The 21,338-nt window shown below is 43.7% G+C and overlaps 1 protein-coding gene and 1 pseudogene across 6 annotated transcripts in view; both read right to left on the reverse strand.

Annotated features, from left to right (window-relative positions):
- Nucleotides 1–6,226: 6,226 nt before the first annotated feature.
- Nucleotides 6,227–7,792, reverse strand: LOC745179 (high mobility group protein B3-like; annotated as a pseudogene).
- Nucleotides 7,793–17,356: 9,564 nt separating this feature from the next.
- Nucleotides 17,357–21,338, reverse strand: part of GGT7 (gamma-glutamyltransferase 7) — a 28,179-nt gene continuing 24,197 nt past the window's right edge. For 5 of the 6 annotated variants that reach the window (XR_010154204.1, XR_010154203.1, XR_010154205.1 and 2 more), the window contains one exon: nt 17,357–18,120. Coding sequence is in view for 3 of the 6 variants with exons in the window: in XM_063802846.1 (XP_063658916.1) it covers nt 17,957–18,120 (164 nt within the window). In the remaining 3 variants the exon portion in view is untranslated. The remainder of the gene's footprint in view (nt 18,121–21,338) is intronic. The other variant, XM_024352217.3, reaches the window with a different exon arrangement.

The raw sequence follows: 21,338 nt of genomic DNA on the forward strand, positions 1-21,338 counted from the left end.
GTTTCACCATATTGGCCAGGCTGGTCAGGAACTCCTGACCTCATGATCCGCCCGCCTCGGCCCCTCAAAGTGCTGGGATTATAGGCGTGAGCCACCGCGCCCGGCGAATTGTTTTTTACTGTAGTCACCTTCTTGTGCTAGCAAATACTAGGTCTTATTCTTTCTAACTATTCTTTTGTACCCATTAATCATTCCCACTTCCCACCTACCTCCCCATTAACCTTACCAGCCTCTGGTAACCCTCCTTCTATTCTCTATCTCCATGAGTTCAATTGTTTTAATTTTTTGCTCCTGGCCCGGCATGGTGGCTCACACCTGTAATCCTAGCACTTTGGGAGGCCAAGATGGGCGGATCACCTGAGGTCAGGAGTTCAAGACCAGCCTGGCCAACATGGTGAAACCCTGTCTCTACTAAAATACAAAAGCTAGGTGGGCATGATGGCAGGTGCCTGTAATCCCAGCTACTCAGGAGGCTGAGACGGGAGAATCTCTTGAACCTGGGAGATGGTGGTTGCGGTGAGCCTAGCTTGCGCCACTGCACTCCAGCCTAGGTGGCTGAGTGAGACTCCGTCTCAAAAAAAAAATAATAATAATTAATTTTTTGCTCCCACAAATAAGTGAGAACATGTGAAGTTTGTCTTTCTGTGCCCGGCTTCTTTCACGTAACATAATGACCTCCAGTTCCATCCATATTGTTGCAAATGACAGGATCTCACTCTTTTTTAATGGCGGAATAGTATTCCATTGTGTATATGTACATTTTATTTATCCATTCATCTGTTGATGTACACTTAGGTTGCTTCCAAATCTTGGCTGTTGTGAACAGGGATGCAGTAAACATGAGAGTGCAGATCTCTTCCATACACTGATTTCCTTTCTTTCCGGTGTATACCTAAGAGTGGGATTGCTGGATTGTATGGCAGCTCTCTTTGGCTTTCGCTCTTGATAGCTGTCCTTGCCTCTCTGAACTTGAGCGTCTTCATCTGTAAAATGGGAGTTAGGGGTCTGTTCTGAGCATCACAGGAGATGGAGGATGAGCAGGTGGATTGTAAACTAATTAAACAAATCAGTCCTACTGATCCCATAGAAGAAAGGGAGTCAGGAACCCTTTCATTCCATCAATATTTATTGAGTACACACAGTGTGCTTGGACTGGTGTAGTAGATACCCACCATCTTTTCACATTACCCTGACCGCCCTCTAATCTATTCTCCACCCTGCTGTCAGAGTAATGTTTCTAATGATCAGAAATATGATCATGTCACTACTCTACTTAAAAGTATCTGATGATGGCCAGGTGCAGTGGCTCACATCTGTAATCCCAACACTTTGGGAGGCTGAGGCAGGTGGATTGTTTGAGCCCAGGAGTTCAAGACCGGGCTGAGCAACATGGCAAATGCTGTCTCAACAAAAAATACAAAAATGGCTGGGCTCAGTGGCTCATGCCTATAATTCCAGCACTTTGGGAGGTCGAGGTGGGCGGATCACGTCAGCTCAGAAGTTCGAGACTAGTCTGGGCAACATGGCAAAACCCCATCTCTACTGAAAATACAAAAATTAGCTGGGCATGGTGGTGCACACCTGTAGTCCCAGCTAATCGGGAGGCTGAGGCATGAGGCAAGAATCACTTGAGCCGGAAGGTGGACGCTTCAGTGAGCCGAGATAACACCACTGCCCTCCTGCCTGGGTGGCAAAGGGAAACCGTGTCTCAAAAAGACAACAAAAGACAAAAACATAGCAGGCATGGTGCTGCACACCTGTGGCCCCAGCCGCTTTGGAGGTTGACGTGGGAGGATTGCTTGAGCCTGGGAGGTTGAGGCTGCAGTAAGCTAAGATCATATCATTGCACTCCAGCCTGGGCAATAGAGTGAGACCCTGTCTCAAAAAAAAAAAAAAAAAAAATCTGATGGCTCTACATTGCTCTTGAGATAAAGGCCAAGCTGGGCGCGGTGGCTCACGCCTGTAATCCCAGCACTTTGGGAGGCCGAGGCGGGCAGATCACAAGGTCAGGAGATCGGACCATCCTGGCTAACACGGTGAAACCCCGTCTCTACTGAAAATACAAAAAATTAGCCGGGCGTGGTGGCAGGCGCCTGTAGTCCCAGCTACTCGGGAGGCTGAGGCAGGAGAATGGCGTGAACCCAGGAGGCGGAGCTTGCAGTGAGCCGAGATCGCGCCACTGCACTCCAGGCTGGGCGACAGAGCGCGGCTCCGTCTCAAAAAAAAAGATAAAGACCAAATAAATGTTGGCCTCCCCACATCTCTAGATTTATCTCAGGGCCCTCTTCCCCTTTCTCTGGGTTGCAACTACAGTGATATTTCTTACACATTGTTCTCCCTCCCTTCTGAGAACCCTTGCACATGCTGATCCCCCTGCCTGCAATGCTCTCCCCACTTAGATAACTCTCAGTTTTCAGATCCCAGTTCAAATGGGGCTACTCCAAGGATACCTTCCCTGACCCATTCCCACACAGGTTTTCTTAGCACGATATGCTTGTCCTCAGTAGAATACACTGAGTCATTATTACCTGTCTTTGCCACTAGACTATGGACACCATAAGGAAGAAAACCTTATCCATCTTGTTTAACATTGTTTTCTCAGCATATAGCACAGCGCCTGGCACAGAGTAGGTGCTCAGTAAGTATTTGTTGCGTTTGTGAATCCTAAGCACAATACTAGGTATTGGGCCCAAGAGGGCAGACAGGAGCAAAGAGAACCACAGGCAACCGCAACAGGGGGGCACCTTAGACCTTTGAGCCTATGAAATTAACACCAAATAAATTTAAAATATCCTGGGAAAAAAAAACTTTTCTGAAGCTTTTTATTTTAACTTTTAAAAACTGAAATATAATTTATATACAATAAAATGAAAAACTATTAAGTGTATATCTAATAATTTTTTTGCCTACATTCCTGTGTTACCACCACCTAGATCAAGTTATAGATCTATCAACCCAGAAAGTTCCCTTTTGTTCTCTTTTGTATGTTCTCTTCTAATAAATACCTGCTCCCCCAGATGTAACCATTATTCTGACTTCTAGCACCATAGATTAACTTTTTTTTTTTTTTTTGAGATGGAGTCGCGCTCTGTCGCCCAGGCTGGAGTGCAGTGGCACAATCTCGGCTCACTGCAAGCTCTGCCTCCTGGGTTCACGCCATTCTCCTGCCTCAACCTCCTGAGTAGCTGGGACTACAGGCACCCACCACTGCGCCAGGCTAATTTTTTGTATTTTTAGTAGAGACGGGGTTTCACCGTGGTCTCGATCTCCTGACCTTGTGATCTGCCCGCCTTGGCCTCCCAAAGTGCTGGGATTACAGGCATGAGCCACCACGCCCAGCCGTAGATTAACTTTGACAGTTTTTGATCTCCATAGAAACAGAACCATACAGTTTGTACTCTTGTGTTAGCCTGGAAATCTGACATAGCCAAAGGGTGATTTTTTGGATAAAGATACAATTAATGAATGACTTGATTAATTAACCTGAAAGACTGAATGAAAAGCTCTGGCTACTTCATCCTACAGACACAGAGGTCCTGACAACAGCCAGCCCTAAGGCTGAGAAGACCTCACTGACATATTTCCAAACCCACAAAGACTTCTAGAGATAAGAAAGCTCTCAAAGATTCCAGAAACTCAGCAATAAGACTGGGTGCTATGGCTCACGCCTATAATTCCAGCACTTTGGGAGGCCAAGGCAGGAGGATTGCTTGAGTCCAGGAGTTTGAGACCAGCCTGGGCAACACAGTAAGACTTCATCTCTACAAAAAATTTAAAAATTAGCTGGTCATGGTCGTGTGTGCCCGTAATCCCAACTACTCATGAGACTGAGGTGGAAGGATCACTTCAGCCTGGGAATTGGAGGCTACAGTAAGCCAAGATCACATCACTGCTCTCCAGACTGGGTGACAGAGTGAGACCCTGTCTCAAAAAAAAAAGGCAAAGGACTTGAATAGACATTTCTTCAAAGAAGATATACAAATGGCTAATAAGCACATGAAAAGATGTTCAATCTCTGTAGTCATTAAGGAAATGCAAATCAAAACCACAATGAGATACCAATTCATACCCTATTTATGTATGTATGTATGTATGTATGTATTTATTTATTGAGACAGAATCTCACTCTGTCGCCCAGACTGGAGTGCAGTGGTGCGATCTCAGCTCACTGCAACCTCTGCCTCCCAGGTTCAAGCAATTCTTGTACCTCAGCCTCTGAAGTAGCTGGAATTACAGGCGCGCACCACCATGGCCAGCTAATTTTTTGTATTTTTAGTAGAGGTGGGGTTTTGCCATGTTGTCCAGGCTGGTCTCAAACTCCTGAGCTCAGTCATTCCCCTGCCTTGGCCTCCCAATGTGTTAGGATTACAGGCGTGAGCCACGGCGCCCAGCTGCTGTTATTTTTTTAAAAGGCAGAAAATAACAAGTTTTGGCAAAGATGCGGAGAAATTAGCACTTTATGCATTGCTGGTGGGAATGTATTTTGTTTTTGTTTTTTGTTTTTCTTTGAGACGATCTCGCTCTGTCACCCAGGCTGGAGTGCAGTGGTGCAATCTCGGCTCACTGCAACCTCCGCCTCCCGGGTTCAAGCAATTCTCATGCCCCAGCCTCCAGAGTAGCTGGGATTACAGGCATGCGCCACCATGCCCGGCTAATCTTTGCATTTTCTGTAGAGACAGGGTTTCACCCTGTTGCCCAGGCTAGTCTCAAACTCCTGGGCTCAAGTGTTCCACCTGCCTTGGCCTCCCAAAATGCTGGGATTACAGGCGTGAGCCACTGCGCCCAGCCAGGAATATAAATTGATGCAGCCATGGTGGAAAACAGTTTGGCATTTCCTCAAAAAGTTAAACATAGGCGCCCCTATAATCCCAGCTACTTGGGAGGCTAGGGCAGGAGGATCACTTGAACCCAGGAGTTTGAGTCCACCCTGGGCAACATAGCAAGACCCGGTCTCAAGGAAAAAAAAGTTAAACATAGGATTACCCTATGAGCCAGTAATTCCACTTCTGGGTATTCATCCAAAATAAGTGAAATCACATTAGTACCACTGTACTCCAGCCTGGGTGACAGATGAGACCCTGTCTCAAAGTTTAAAAATAAATAAATAAACAAGCCAGGTGTGGCAGCACATACCTGTGGTCCCAGCTACCCAGGAGGCTAAGGCGAGAGGATCAGTTGAGCCCAGGAGGTTGAGGCTGCAGTGAGCCATGTTTCCATTCCTGCATTCCAGCCTGGGTGATGGAGCAAAACCCTGTTTCGAAATAAAATTTAAAAAATAAAGAAGTGAAAGCAGAGTTTCAAAGAGATATTTGTGCACCCCTGTTCACAGCAGCATTGTTCACAATAGCCAACATGTGGAAGCAACCTACATATCTATAGACAGTTGAATAGATAAGCAAAATATGGTCTATACATACAATGAAGCATCGCTCAGCCTTCATGAAGGAAGGAAATTCTGACACGACGTACAACACAGATGAACCTTGAAGATATTATGCTAAGTGAAATAAGTCGGTCACAAAAAGACAAATATTGTATGATTCCTCCTATATGAGGTTCCTAAAGTAGTCAAATTCATAAAGACAGAAAGTAGAGTGGTTGCCAAGGGCTAGAGGGAGAGGGAATGGGAAGTTTGTGTTTAATGGATACAAAGTTTCAGTTGGGGAAAACAAAAAAGTTCTGGAGGTAGATGGTGGTGATGGTTGCATGTGAATATACTTAATGCCACCGAATTATATGCTTAAAAATGGTTAAAATGGCAAATTTTATGTTATATATGTATTTCACCATACACACGCACAAAAGATTCCAGAGCCACTATCCTAATTTTTTCACCTTGTTGTCCATGTCCTTAAGCCAAGGGTCATGGGTATTCCTGGGATCTGCAAGAATGCAAAGAGCTGAGAAGACAGGGGCGCATTGGGCACCTGCAGATCCTGTAGGTAAAAATAGCAGGAGCCTAGGCAACACAAATACTTGTTGCCTGCGGGCAGGCAGCAAAAGAACAAAAACAGGCCATAAACTAGCAGATAGTATAGCATAATGATTACAATATTGGGCTCTGAAGCCAAAGTGAATCTGAACACCCAAGTTCAGATTCTAGCTCTGCCATTTATTAGCTATGTGAAGAAACTGCAACCAAAAGGAGATAAATGACTTGTCCAACAGGGTCCAAAGTATTTTCTCCTTTATATTGTTTAAAAATCTTTACATGGGTTTTGTTTCATTCTATGTCCCCAGTAGACTGTAAGCTCCCCAAGGAAGCTATGTTTGTAATATCCTCACTTGAAATGTAACTTAACTTCTTTGTGCTTCAGTTGCCTCACCTGTGAGATGCAGAGAATAAGGGCTCCTACTTCATAAGGTTGTCAAGCATATTAATGAATTTATACCTATAAATGTTTAGGAGAAAGCTTAGTGCTTATGATAGTTTCAACAAGCAATAGATTGAGAGAGGCTTCTGAAGAGGTGGTCAGGCTATTTCATAAAATGTTTTGAGCAAGAAAAACAGTCCTAAAACATCCAGGATTGTTCTAGATTTGGACTAGAGTGAAGAAAAAGCAAATCAATTGTTCTTTGATAATTTGATTTGTATTTATTGGACTTCTACTTTCATGTGTGTCCAAACAGGCTCAAGCTTTGCAGTGATAAGACTGACAGTGAATACTTCAATGATGTCTTTAAGAAAAATAATAATAAAACAGGGGAAAAAAGAAAGAACAAAACCATCTAGAAAGTGTCAACATTTTACTGTCTGCAGGGTTCGTCACAACAGTGCCAAATGACAAACTTACCACATTTAGTTGGATGAATTTTGCCCTGCAGAAGGATATCACCTTTTTTTTTTTTTATAGGCAAACAGTTTATTTATTCATCCTCCTTCTCTTCCTCCTCATCTTCTTCATCTTCTTCTTCCATCTTTTCCCAGGCAACTTTAGCAGGATCTTTTGTGCCGTCCAACTTTCCTTTCGACTTATAGTCAGCAACATCCTTCTCATACTTCTTCAGCTTTGCCACCTTAGTGACATAAGGCTGCTTTTCACTGTCATTTAAGTTATTCCACATCTCACCCAGCTTTTTTGCCACGTCTCCAATAGAGATGCCAGGGTTTGTGGATTTGATCTTGGGGCAGAATTCTGAACAGAACAGGAAGAATCCAGACAGTGGCCTTTTGGGGGCATTAGGATCGTTCTTGCCTCCCTTAGCTGGTCCATAATCGTTCATTTCTCTATCACAGTGCACTTTATCCGCCTTTGCCATTTAATCGAATTTAGACTCTCTCTCTCTCTTTTTTTCTTTTTTTTTTTCTGAGATGGAGTTTTGCTCTTATTGCCCAGGCTGGAGTGCAGTGGCACGATCTCAGCTCACCGCAACCTCTGCCTCCTGGGTTCAAGCCATTCTCCTGCCTCAGCCTCCCCAGTAGCTGGGATTACAGGCGCCCACCAACACGCCTGGCTAGTTTTTTGTATTTTTAGTAGAGACGAGGTTTCACCATGTTGGCCAGGCTGGTCTCAAACTCCTTACCTCAGGTGATCCACCCAACTCACCCTCCCAAAGTGCTGAGATTACAGGCGTAAGCCGCCGTGCCCAGCCTAGACTTCTCTTTCCCAGACATTGTCTTCCACCTCTCAGAGCACTTTTTGGAAAATTCTGCAAAATTGACAGGGACCTCTGAATTTTTCTTATGCTCTTCTCTGCACGTCTGCACAAAGAAGGCAAAAGCAGACATCTTGCCCCTTAGTTTCCTGGGGTCACCTTTAGCCATCCTGACTGTATTGTTCACTAGTCTTGAAGGATATCACTTTTAAGTGGACACCATTCACATGACATTATAATTTGCAAATTTATTATGATAATTTACCAGTAGATGGCAGTAAAATGCCTTGTTATTTCAGAATCTGTTCGTTGTAACAATTTTCAGATATATAGAAATAAAATGCCTTGAGGAGGGGGTCACTTGTGCTTTGCATAAAGACATGCTATGGCGAGGCGCAGTGGCTCATGCCTGTAATCCCAGCACTTTGGGAGGTGGAGGTAGGTGGATTGTGTCAGCCCAGGAATTAGGGAGCAGCCAGGGCAACATGGCAAAACCCCATCTCTACAAAAAAATACAAAAATTAGCCAATCGTGGTGGTGCATCATGCCTGTAGTCCCAGCTCCATGGGAAGCTGAGATGGGAGGATCACTTGAGCCTGGGAAGCAGAGGTTGCAGTGAGCTGAGACTGCACCACTGCACTCCAGCCTGGATGACAGAGTGAGACTCTATCTCAAAAAAAAAAAAAAAGCGGTGGTGGGGTGGGGGCTTACTATGGGCAAGCCATGGCTTGCTCTTCAGGAAAAAAATCATTGAAAAAATAGAAGAAATAGACTAATAATTACACAATTTTAAAAAGTGGAAGAATATCAAGTGACCATACATACACAAAAAGGTGGGGGTGGGGGAGGAAAAAAAAACTGTTTTCAAAAATATTCTGAAATTTTAAAGCTTTTTATTAGAGTACAATATAAAGACATAAAAGTACAGAAATCATAAGTGTAAAGCCTGATGAATTTCCACAAAGCCAACACACATGTCTAACAAACACCCAAATCAAGAAATAGAACATTCAGCCCCACAGAAGCCCCTTCCAGTCATTACCCACAGCCCCCAAGGTTAAACAGTATTTTAACTTCTAACTCCATAGATTAGTCTTGCCAGGAGTTAAACTTATAGATTCATCTACATTGTTGCAGGTAGTTGTAGCATGTTCATTTTCATTGCTGGGTAGCATTTCATTATTTATTTTTTATTTTTTTGAGACAGAGTCTTGCTCTGTCACCCAGGTTGGAGTGCAGTGGTGGGATCACAGGTCACTGCAGCCTTGACCTCCCAGGCTCAAGTAATCCTTCTGCCTCAGCCTCCCTAGTAGCTAGGACCACAGGTGCATGCCACTATACCATGCTAATTTTTGTATTTTTTGTAGAGACGGGGTTTCACCATGTTGCCCAGGTTGGTCTCAAACTCCTGGGCTCAAGTGATCCTCCCACCTCTGCCACCCAGAGTGCTGGGATTACAGATGTGAGCCACCACACCTGGCCAGCATTTTATTGTTTGAATACACCATAATTTATCCATTCTACTGTTAATGAGCATGTGGGTTTCCACTTAGGAGCTATTTTATTTTATTTTATTTATTTTTTTTAGAGATGGACTCTTGCTCTGTCACCCAGGCTGGGGTGCAGTAGTGCGATCTCGGCTCACTGCAACCTTCGCATCCCTGGTTCAAGCAATTCTCTGGCCTCAGCCTCCCGAGTAGCTAGGACTACAGGTGCACGCCACCATGCCCGGTTAATTTCTTTTGTATTTTTTAGTAGAGACAGGGTTTCACTGTGTTGCCCAGGCTGGTCTCGAACTCCTGAGCTCAGGCAATCTGCCTGCCTCGGCCTCCTAAAGTGCTAGAATTACAGGCGTGAGCCATCACGCCTGGCCAGAGCTTTTTTTTGTTTTGTTTTGAGACAGAGTTTCGCTCTTGTTGCCCAGGCTGGAGTGCAATGGCGTGATCTCGGCTCACCGCAACCTCTACCTCCTGGGTTCAAACGATTCTCCTACCTCAGCCTCCTGAGTAGCTGGGATCACAGGTGCCCGCCACCATGCCCGGCTAATTTTTTGTATTTTTAGTAGAGACAGGGTTTCTCCATGGTGGTCAGGCTGGTCTCAAACTCCCGACCTCAAGTGATCCGCCCACCTCGGCCTCCTAAAGTGCTGGGATTACAGGCGTGAGCCACCGCACCCGGGCCGGAGTTATTTTAAATTTTACTACTATGAACATTCTTGTGCATGTCTTTGGATGAACATGTGTACAATTTTTTGCTGGATAAAAACCTAGGACTAGGATTGCTGGGTCATAGAGTTTGCATTCAGCTCTTAGCTCATATTACCAAATCCTATGTCTTTTTAAAACAGTTTTATTGACAGGCTGGGCACGGTGGCTCATGCTTGTAATTCAAGCACCTTTGGAGGCTGAGGCGGGTGGATCACCTGAGGTCAGGAGTTTGAGACCCGCCTGGCCAACATGGTGAAACCCCATCTCTACTAAAAATACAAAAATTAGCTGGGCGTGGTGGCGGGTGCCTATAATCCCAGCTACTCCGGAGATTGAGGGAGGAGAATTGCTTGAACCTGGGAGGTGGAGGTAACAGTTAGCTGAGATCTCGCCATTCCATTCCAGCCTGGGTGACAAGAGTGAAACTCTGTCTCAAAACAAAAATCAAAAACAAACAAAAAACAATTTTCCAAAACAAAACAAAAAAACAGCTTTTGAGATATAATTGACATACTATACAATTTACTCATTTAAAGTGTATAATTCAGCCGGGTGTGTGGCTCAAGCCTGTGATCCCAGCACTTTGGGAGGCTGAGTCGGTCGGATCACATATGTCCAGGAGTTCGAGACCAGGCTGGGTGACATGGTGAAACCCCATTTCTACCCAAAATACAAAAATTAGCCGGACGTGGTGCTTTATACCTGCAGTCCCAGCTATTGTGGAGACTGAGGTGGGAGGATCACTTGAGCCCAGGAGGCGGAGTTTGCAGTGAGCCAAGATTGCACTATTGTGCTCCAGCCTGGGCTACAAAGCCAGACCCTGTCTCAGAAAAAAAAAAAAAAAAAAAAAGTATAATTCTATGGTATTTAGTGTAGTCACAGATATGTGCAACCATCACCACAGTCAATTTTAGAACATTTTCATTGCCTCAGAAGAAACTCCATAATCTTTAGGTATCTCCCTCTCCCCAACCCCCCCATTCCCTCAGCCCTAAGGAATCACTAATTGACTTTGTCTCTGTCAGTTTGCCTATTATGGATACTTCATATAAATGGAATCATACAATATGTGACCTTTTGGCTTCTCTCACTTGGCACAATGTTTTCAAGGTTCATCCATATTGTAGCATGTATCAGTATCAGTACTTTATTCTTTTTCATAGCTGAATAACATAATATGTATTATTATGTGAATATACCACATTTTGTTATCTTTTTGTCCGTTGATGGACATTTGGGTTGTTTTTTACCTTTTGGTATTGTGAATAGTGATGCTATGAACATTCATGTACAAGTTTTTCTTTGAACACCTGTTTTCAGTGATTTGGGGTTTATGCCTGGGAATGGTATTGCTGGGTCGTATGGTAATTTGGTTTGCCTTATTAAAGAAATGCCAAACTGTTTTCCATAGCTGCTGTGCCATTTTACATTTCCACCAACAACGTATGAAGATTCCACTTTTTCACATCCTGAGCAACATTTGTTATTTCCTTTTTAAAAAATTATTGTTGTGGGCGCACAGTGGCTCACACCTGTAATCCCAACACTTTGGGAGGCTGAGGCAGGAGGATTGCTTGAGGCCAGGAGTTTGAGACCAACCTGAGCCACATAGTAAGACTCCATCTCTATTTAAATAAAAGATAAAAAATAGTATTTAGGTAAATAAACAAATAAAAATAATATTTATGGCCAGTCTAATTGTTGTGAAGTGGTATCTCATGGTGATTTTGACCTGTTTTAATCTACATTTCCCTAGTGATTATGATATTCAGCATCATATCATAGACTTATCTTTGAAGAAATGTCTGTTGAAGCCCAGGCACGGTGACTTACACCTGTAATCCCAGCACTTTGGGAGGCCAAGATGGGAGGATTGCTTGAGTCCAAGAGTTCCAGACCAGCCTAGGCCGCATGGCAAAACCCCATCTCTACAAAAAATACAAAAATTAGCTGGGTGTGGTGACATGCACCTGTAGTCCCAGCTACTCAGGGGGCTGAGGTGGGAGAATCTCTTGAGCCTGGGAGGTGGAGGTTGCAGTGAGCCGAGATGGTGCCACTGCACTCCATCCTGGGTGACAGAGTGAGACTCTGTCTCAGAAAAAAAAAAAAAAAAGTGTCCTTTTTGTTTTGTTTTGTTTTGAGGCAGGGTTTCACTCCTGTCACCCAGGCTGGAGTACAATGGCACGATCTCAACTCAGTGCAGCCTCGATCTCCTGGGTTCAAGGGATCTTCCTGCCTCAGCCTCCCCATTAGCTGGGACTACAGGCACGTGCCACAGCACCCAGCTAATTTTTTATATTTTTGGTATATACAGGGTTTCACCATTTTGCCCAGGCTTGTCTTGAACTCCTGGACTCAAGCAATCTGCCCACCTTGGCCTCCTAAAATATTGGGATTACAGGCATGAGCCACCGAACCCTGCCAAGAAATGTCTATTGAAGTCCTTTGCCCATATTTTAATTGAGTTGTTTGTCTTTATGTTGTTGAAGTGTTTTTAATATATTCTGGGTACTATATAAAGTACTCAGATCAGATATAAGATTGCAAATACTTTTCACATTTTTTGGACTGTCTTTTCACTCAAGATTGTCCTTTTATGTACAAAACTTTTTAATTTCAATGACATCCAATTATCTATGTTTGCTTTTGTTGCTGTGCTTTTGGTACCACATCTAAGAAACCATTGCCAAATCCAAGGTATGAGGATTTACCCCTATGTTTCCTTCTAAGAGTTTTATAGTTTTAGCTCTTATATTTGTGTCTTTGATCCATTTTGAGTTACTTTTTGTATGTGGTGTGAGGCAAGGTTCAAACTTCATTTTGTGTATGTGAATATGTGAAAGAGAATATTCCTTCTTCATTGAATGATCTTGGCACCCTAGTTGAGATCAATTGGCCATAGATATATTGATTTATTTCTGGACTATCAATTATGTTCCATTGATATGTTTATCCTTATACCTACCACACTGTTTTGATTACTTTGTAGTAAGTTTTAAAATCGGGAAATGTGTGTCCTCCAACATTGTTCTTTTTCAAGATTGTTTTGGCTATTCTGAGTCCCTTGCAATTAATTCCATATGAATTTTAGGATCATCCATATTCATTTCTGCAATAAAGTGCTGCTGGAATTTCCATACAGATTGCATTGAATCTGTAGATCAATTGGGAAGTATTGTCATCTTAACAAAATTAAATCTTTCGATTCATAAACACAGAATGTCTTTACATTTATTTAGGTCTTCTTTCATTTCTTTCGACAATGTTTTATAGTTTTAATTTTTATACTTCTTTTATAAAATTTATTCCGAAGTATTTTATTCTTTCTGATGTTTCAGTAAATGGAATTGTTTTCTTTCTTTTTTCTTTTTCTTTTTTTTTTTAAGGGTCTCACTCTATCACCCAGGCTGGAGTGCAGCGGCGCCATCAACCCACCTTCTGGCCTCAAGCTATTCTCCCACCTCAGCCTCCCAAGGAGCTGGGACTACAGGCACACACCACCACTGTCAGTTAATTTTTGTAGAGACAAAGTTTCACCATGTTGCCCAGGCTGGTCTCCAACTCCTAGGCTCCAGCAATCCTCCAGCCTCAGTCTCCCAAAGTGTTGCAATTCCAGGTGGGAGCCACTGTGCCTGGCCAGAATTGTTTTCTTAATTTCATTTACAGGTTGTTTATTGCAAGTGTACAGAAACTTTATACTGATCTTGTATTAGCAATCTTGCTGAACTCCTTTGTTAGCTGTCATTGTTTTCATTGATTTCTTAGGATTTTTTGTATACAAGATCATGCCATCTGCAAATAAAAATAGTTTTACTTTTTACTTTCCAATCTGGAGGCCTTTTATTTCTGTATCTTGCCTAATTGCCCTGACTAGAACATCCAATACAATATTGAATAGAAGTAGCAAGAATGGGTATGCTCTAATCTTAGTGGGAAAGCATCCAATCTTTAACTATTAACTATGATGTTAACTGAGGGTTTTTTATATTTGCCTTTTATCATGTTGAAGAAGTTCCCTTCTATTCCTGGTTTGCTGAGTATTTTTTGTTTGTTTGTTTTCATGAAGGGGTGGTAGGATTTTGTCAGATGCCTTTTCTGCATCTATTGAGATGATCATGTGTTTTTTGTTTTTTATTCTACCAAAAAAATATAATGCAATACTTGATTTTTGAAAGTAAACCAAGCTTGAATTCCTGGAATGTATCCCACTGAGGCAGTGTATACTTCTTTTTATATGTTGTTGGCTAGTATTTTGTTAAGTATGTTACATCCATGTTCATAAAAGAATATTGGTCTGTAGTTTTCTTATTAGGTCTTATTTTGTTGGATTTTAATTTCAAGGTAAAACTAGCCTCACAGAATAAACTAGAAAGCGTTTCTTCCTCTTCTATTTATTGAAAGCTTTTTTTATAGAATTGGTATTAATTTTTTCAATGTTTTGTAGAAATCACTAGTGAGGCCGTCTGAGACCTGGGCTTTTCTTTGTAAGTAGTTTGCTTTTTAGTATATATTACTAATCTCTTTATTTGTTCTGTATCTCCTCAGATTGTCTATTTCTTCTTGAGTCAGTTTTGGTATGTGTCTTTCTAGGAAATTTTATGTTTCATCTAAGTTATCTGATTTATTAACATACAGTTGTTCATAGTATTTCTTTATGATCCTTTTTTATTTCTGTAAGATTGTAAGTACTGTCCCATCTTTAATTTCTGATTCTAGTAATTTCGAGTCTTCTTTTTTTCTTGATCAATCTGGGACAGGTTTGTCAATTTTGTTGATTTTTTCAAAGAGCCAGGATTTGGTTTTATTGATTTTCTCTATTGTTTTTCCATTCTCTATTTCACTAATCTCTGCTCCAATCTACCCAGTTTATGATATTTTGGTATGGCAGCCCAAATGAACTAAGACACTCTGTCACTTGAAAGACAGCCTGGGAGAGTAGGTTGGACTACAGGCATGGCTCAGGCACCTAAAGATATCAGGGCAAGGATCACCCAAACATCCATCAAAAGGAAACTGGTTAAACCCTTCAGTGAACTACGATGCATTATTATAAATAATGAAGTGGATCCATATATATTAACAGGGGAAAATGCCCATGCTATATTGGTAAGTTAAAAAAAAAAGGAAGTTGTAGACAGTGTGAAAATATAGTCCCATTTTTACTTTTTAAACAGAATATATGTTAGTGTACAGAAAAAAGTTGGAGGAATGTGTATTAAATTATTGACAATGAGATTTTTGGAAAGTTTGGATTTTGAAGGGGTGGATTACAGATATACATTATATATCTATAAAGTATTTGATATTTGAAAAACTGTTATATCTGCAATCCAATAAAATAATTTAAAAATTTTTAAAGAAGTGGCCAGGCACAGTGGCTCAAGCCTGTAATCCCAGCACTTTGGGAGGCCAAGGCAGGAGAATCACTTGAGGCCAGGAGTTCAAGATCAGCCTGGGCAACATAGTGAGACTCTTGTTTCTACAAAAAATGAAAAATTAGCCAGGTGTGGTGGTATGTGCCTGTAGTCCCAGCTACTTGGGAGTCCGAGGCAGGAGGATTGCTTGACCAGGAAAGTTGAGGCTACAGTGAACAGGGATTGCACCACTGCACTCCAGCCTGGATGGCAGAGTAAGACCCTATCTCTAAAAAAAAAGAGAAAGAAACGAAGGGGAGGGAAGGGAAGGGAAAGAAGGGGAAAGAAAGGGAGGGAAGGAAGGAAGAAAGAGAAAGAAGGAAAGCAAAAGAGAGACAGTGAGACAGAGGGGAAGGGAAGGGGAGGGGAAGGAGAGAGGAAGGAGAGGGGAGAGGAGGGGAGGAGAGGGAAGGGAAGGGAAACATAGTCTATGGAGTCGAACAGATGGCTTTTGAATCATGGATCTGTGAAAGGAGGGGAAGGAAGGGAGAAAAGAAGAAAAGAGGTAGGAAGGAAGGAAAGGAAAAGAAGAAAAAGAAAGAAAGAAAGAAAGAAAGAGACATAGTCTGTGGAGTCAAACAGATTGCTTTTGAATTATGCATCTGCCAACTACCAGCTGGGTGATCTCTGGTAAGTTGCTTCGGGTCTCTCAATTTTCTCATCAGTAAAATGGGGAATTAATACCAGCCTCATAAGAATGAGCTACCTATCTCACCAGTTTCATCTCATCTCATCATCCCCTCGGGGTGCTCTAGTGTAGGGGTCAGCACACTACTGCCCTTATAGCAGTAAGGGTCTGGTGTTTGTTTGTTTGTTTGTTCTTGAGACGGAGTCTCGCTCTGTCACCCAGGCTGGAGTGCAGTGGCGCAATCTCGGCTCACTGCAAGCTCCGCCTCCCGGGTTCACGCCATTTTCCTGCCTCAGCCTCCCGAATAGCTGGGACTACAGGCGCCCGCCGCCACGCCCGGCTAAATTTTTGTATTTTTAGTAGAGACAGGGTTTCACCATGTTAGCCAGGATGGTCTCGATCTCCTGACCTCGTGATCCGCCCGCCTCGGCCTCCCAAAGTGCTGGGATTACAGGCGTGAAGGGGTCTGTTTTCAGAAAATAAAGTTCTGGCGGGGCGCGGTGGCTCACGCCTGTAGTCCCAGCATATTGGGAGGCCGAGGTGGGCGGATCATGAGGTCAGGATATGAAGACCATCCTGGCTACACGGTGAAACCCTGTCTCTATTAAAAAAAAATACAAAAAAAAAAAAAAAATTAGCTGGGCGTGGTGGGCAAACCCATTAAAAAGTCTGTCTTGGCTAGGCGCGGTGGCTCACGCCTGTAATCCCAGCACTTTGGGAGGCTGAGGTGGGCGGATCACCTGAGGTCGGGAGTTCAAGACCAGCCTGACCAATATGGAGAAACCCTGTCTCTACCAAAAATACAAAATTAGCCAGGTGTGGTGGTGCACGCCTGTAATCCCAGCTACTCGGGAAGCTGAGGCAGGAGAATCGCTTGAACTGGGGAGGTGGAGGTTGCGGTGAGCTGAGATCACGTCATTGCACTCCAGCCTGGGTGACAAGAGCAAAACTGTCTCAAAAAAAAAAAGAAAAGAAAAGCCTGTCTTGTTCAGTGCTGAATCTCTAGTGCCTAACAAAGTACCTGGAATGTAATGGATAGAAGAATGTATGCATGAATGATATTATCTATAAAAGGTACTTATTGTCTGATATATACTATATGACGTATACTTTATAACAAATAGTTCAACTAATAGGTGTGGAATTGGTTAAGAGCACAAATTCCAGAGTTGGACATGCTGAGATGAACCCCAGTTCTTCCATTTAATAGATGAAGAACCTTAGACAAGTCCCTTAACCTCTTTTGGCCTGTTTCCCATCTGTAAAATGGCAATAATATTAGTACCTACTTCATGAGGCTTGTAATAAAGATTAGATGCTATATATTATAGTTATTGGTGTTATGAATTATTATTATTGGTGCATGTCTTAGCTGGACAGATATTATTATGAGTCCTTCAATGTTGACTCCAGGTTACTCTTGAATCGGTTACTGGGACAGGGTGAGCCGAGGTCTCCTCTCCCACTCCCACTCTCAACCCAGTTAAATATAAATTAAACCAGAGCCATGGTTAAGCAACATTCTTTCTTTAATTCCCCTTTGCAAATGGAAGCCCCTGAGCTGGTCCCCACCCCCACCCCTACCCCATACCCTGGGGACCCCCGATGCAAGGCCCCCACCTCAACCTGGTGGGAAAAGAGGAGCACCCCCTCCCTATGATGGTCCATTAAAAAATTCCTAGTCATTTAAGAAATGAGGCTGGGAATGGGAGAAAGGAACTGGAAGACAAGGCCCAGGTCAGGCCAGTCTGAAGATGTTGGGGTTGTGAGACCCTTGAGAAGGGTTTGCAAGCACATCCCTAAGCTCGGGGCCAGCATGGCTGAAGGAGGAGAGGTGACACACAGACAGATAGTCTGATTCCTCAAGGTCCTGCCTGCCTGGCTGTAGATGCTGACACTCACCACCACCACCACCACCACCACCACCACCACCACCACAGGCCTCCTGATGGAGAATTTTCCAGTTACTCTGGGATTGGGTTTGCTAAGCATCCCCTCTGGCCCCTGATCTGGGGCATCCCTGGGGTCCCCCTGAGACCAAACCTGGGAGAAGGAGGGACTCTGGGAACATGCAAAGTGGGGGAGCAGAGACCCCGCCCCACCCCGCTGCTCTACAGGATGGTGGCTCCAGCTGCATCTGGGCTCCGAGGGTCCTTAACAGCGATGATGAAGTTGTTGGTCCTTCGGCTGCCATGGACCCAGGATAAGACATCTACTTTCTCCACGTGGTGACCCCTGGCTTCCAGGAACTCAATCTCTTCCTCTGTGAACTCACCTGAAAACCATCCCCGACATATACACATTCAGAATGTACACAGCACTAGTTCAAGAGTCCTACAGTCAGACCTGAGTCCTCATCCTGGCTGCTCCACCACAGAGCTGTATGACCTTGGACAAATCACTTTACCTTGCTGAGCCTCAGTTTCCTCATGCATAAATAGGGATTATATGAGAACACGAAGTTGCAGGGACTAAAGGAGATAATGCACACACAGCACTGAACCTTGCATACAGTAAGTGATCAATAATATGCAGTCATTCTTAATATTGAAAACAGGACAGGCCGGGTGCAGTGGCTCATGCCTGTAATCCCAGCACTTTGGGAGGCTAAGGTGGGAGGATCACTTGAGCCCAGGAGTTTGAGACTAGCTTGGGCAATATAGGGAGACCCCATCTCTACAGAAAATTTAAAAATTAGCTGAGCATGGTGGTACATGCCTGTAGTCCCAGATACTCAGGAGGCTAAGGTAGGAGGATCGCTTGACCCTGGGAGGCACAAGTTGCAGTAAAGTAAGCTGAGATTGCACCACTGCACTCCAGTCTGGGCAAAAGAGCAAAACCCTGTCTCCAAAAAAAGAAAAGAAAGAAAATGGAAGGAAGGAAGGGAGGGAGGGAGGGAGGCAGAAAAAAGAAAAAGGGGCTTTGTGGGTCTTCATCTCCACCTGCCAAAGCCAAGCTGCCATCATTACTTGCCAGGATTTCTGCATAATCCACTAACTGGTCTCCCTGCTTCCAGCCCTCCCTTCCTTCCTTCCTTACTGGTCTCCCTGCTTCCAGCCCTCCCTCCCTCCCTCCCTTCCTTTCTTTCTTTCTTTTTTTTTTGAGGCGGAGTCTCACTCTTGTTGCCCAGGCTGGAGTGCAATGGCACGATTTTGGCTCACCGCAACCTCTGCCTCCCAGGTTCAAGCGATTCTCCTGCCTCAGCCTCCCCAGTAGCTGGGATAACAGGCATGTGCCACCACACCCGGCTAATTTTCTATTTTTTTTTTTTTTTGTAGAGGTGGGGGTTTATCCATGTTGGTCAGGCTGGTCTCGAACTCCTGACCTCAGGTGATCTGCCCACCTCGGCCTCCCAAAGTGCTAGGATTACAGGCGTGAGCCACCGCGCCTGGCCCCCTGCCTTTCTTATAGCCTGTTCAAACAGCAGCCAAGGGGATCCTTTTAAACCATTAGTCAGACCTTGTCACCTCCCCTGCTCAAAGCCCTCCAACAGCTTCAACGGAATTTAGAATAAAATCCAAAGTCCTTACCAAGGTGCCTCTAAGCCCAACATTGTTTGGGACCTTGCTACTTCTCTAAATTCCTCCCCTCATTTCCTTCTATTTCTCACCTTGCTTAACTGTATTCCAGCCACATTGACCTCCTTGCTGTCCCTTTAGAAGGCCAAACATGTTTCTACTTCAGTGCCTTTGCACTTACTGTTCTTTCTGCCTGGAATGCTCTCCTAGAAAGTCACACTGCTGGCCCCCTTACTGCTGTCCAGTCTTTGGCACCTCTTCAAGAATTTCCTCCACCATTACCTAAAACAGCAGTCCCTACCATCTTTACCTTGTTTGGTTTTCTTCCAAAGTACTTACTGCTACCTGTATTTGTTTATTTATTTACTGTGTCTCCCTCCACTAGATTATAAGCTTTTTGAAGGTAGGAACGTTGTCTTGTTTGCTATTGATCTCCAGTGACAGGGTCAGTACATAGTAAATATTGAGCAGATACTTACTAGATAGATGAACAAATCCCCATCCCATTGGATAAGTTCAGACCCTCATCATCTCTTGCCTGGGCCATATCCCAGCTGCTTCTCATATTTCCCTGACTTAAATTCTCCTCCCCTCAATCTACCTCCCCTAAATAAGACAAATCAGGTCATGTGTCTCCCCTTCTCAATTGGATAATCTTAAGGCTGACCTCTGTGAGAAGCCCTGTAACTCCACATCCTACCGCTTCTCAATAAAGATCTAGTCTTCTTCTTTCCCTAATAGGAAGACTTTTGGTAGCTCTTGAGATGAAGACCCAATCTTGAATAGCATTAAATCACTTAATCGAAAATCTATTTCCTTTGTGGTTCACTTTCAATCCTTTTGATTATGGCAAGGAACAAGTTTCAGTCTGCTCTCTAACGCTTCCTAATCTCCTTCTTTAATGGAGAAAGCAGTCTCAGAGCCTTCCATGGGCCACAATATTTAACTAAAAACTACACATATCTATTTGTATAGCTAACAAATAGATGATAGCTATTTGTCATCTATTTGTGGCAAATGATGTCATTTTTCCATTTGTGATTATGATATAAGGTCTATTTTTAAAATACATTTAGGGCCGGGCATGGTGGCTCACGCCTGTAAATCCAGCACTTCGGGAGGCCGAGGCAGGCAGATTACTTGAGGTCAGGAGTTTGAGACTAGCCTGGCCAGCATGGTGAAACCCTGTCTCTACAAAAATGCAAAAATTAGCTGGGTGTGGTGGCATGTGCACCTGTATTCTCAGCTACTCGGGAGGCTGAGGCACGAGAATCACTTGAACCCAGGAGGCGGAGGTTGAAGTGAGCTGAGATCGCACCACTGCACTCCAGCCTGGGCGACAGAGTGAGACTCTATCTCAAAAAAATAATAAAATACATTTAGGCTAAAAAGGAAGTTCATTTAGAGAGACATGTTACGTGCATATTGGTTTAGATGGTGTGCAAATGTGGCAAAAGTCACAAAGGTGCTGGGTAAATTGAGAACTCTAGGAAACAACAGCTAGCCTCCTGGCTGCTCTCTGAGCCATTTATTCTGGTTTTTGCCTAGGCTGTTCCTCCTGTCCAGAATGTCCTTTACCTCCACATACCAAATTCCTACTCATACTTCAAAGCCAAGCTACTTGTCACCTCCTCCATAAAGCCTCCCCAGGGCCTCAGGTAGATGAACTTTCCCTTCACCAAGCCCCCACTCCTTGTACCTCCATCTTACACTAAGGCCCTGAAGGCAGGACTGGGCTGAGCCCAAATAACTTAGCACAGAGCCTCACATTCAACAGAGACCAGCAGATATTTGTTGAACAAAATTCAATTTCAAGGATGTGGCCTTGTCATCTATCAGCTGGGATCCAAGTGTCGCTGGCCAACCACAGGATGTGATTGTTGAAGATCGCGGTCTCTGCTTCTAATGTGATTCAGTCCAGGAGATATCAAGAGCTGTGCAGTAAAGAATAGAGTCTTTGGTATCAGCCAGGTGT

Source organism: Pan troglodytes, chromosome 21, assembly GCF_028858775.2.
Source record: "Pan troglodytes isolate AG18354 chromosome 21, NHGRI_mPanTro3-v2.0_pri, whole genome shotgun sequence".
Taxonomy (NCBI): domain Eukaryota; kingdom Metazoa; phylum Chordata; class Mammalia; order Primates; family Hominidae; genus Pan; species Pan troglodytes.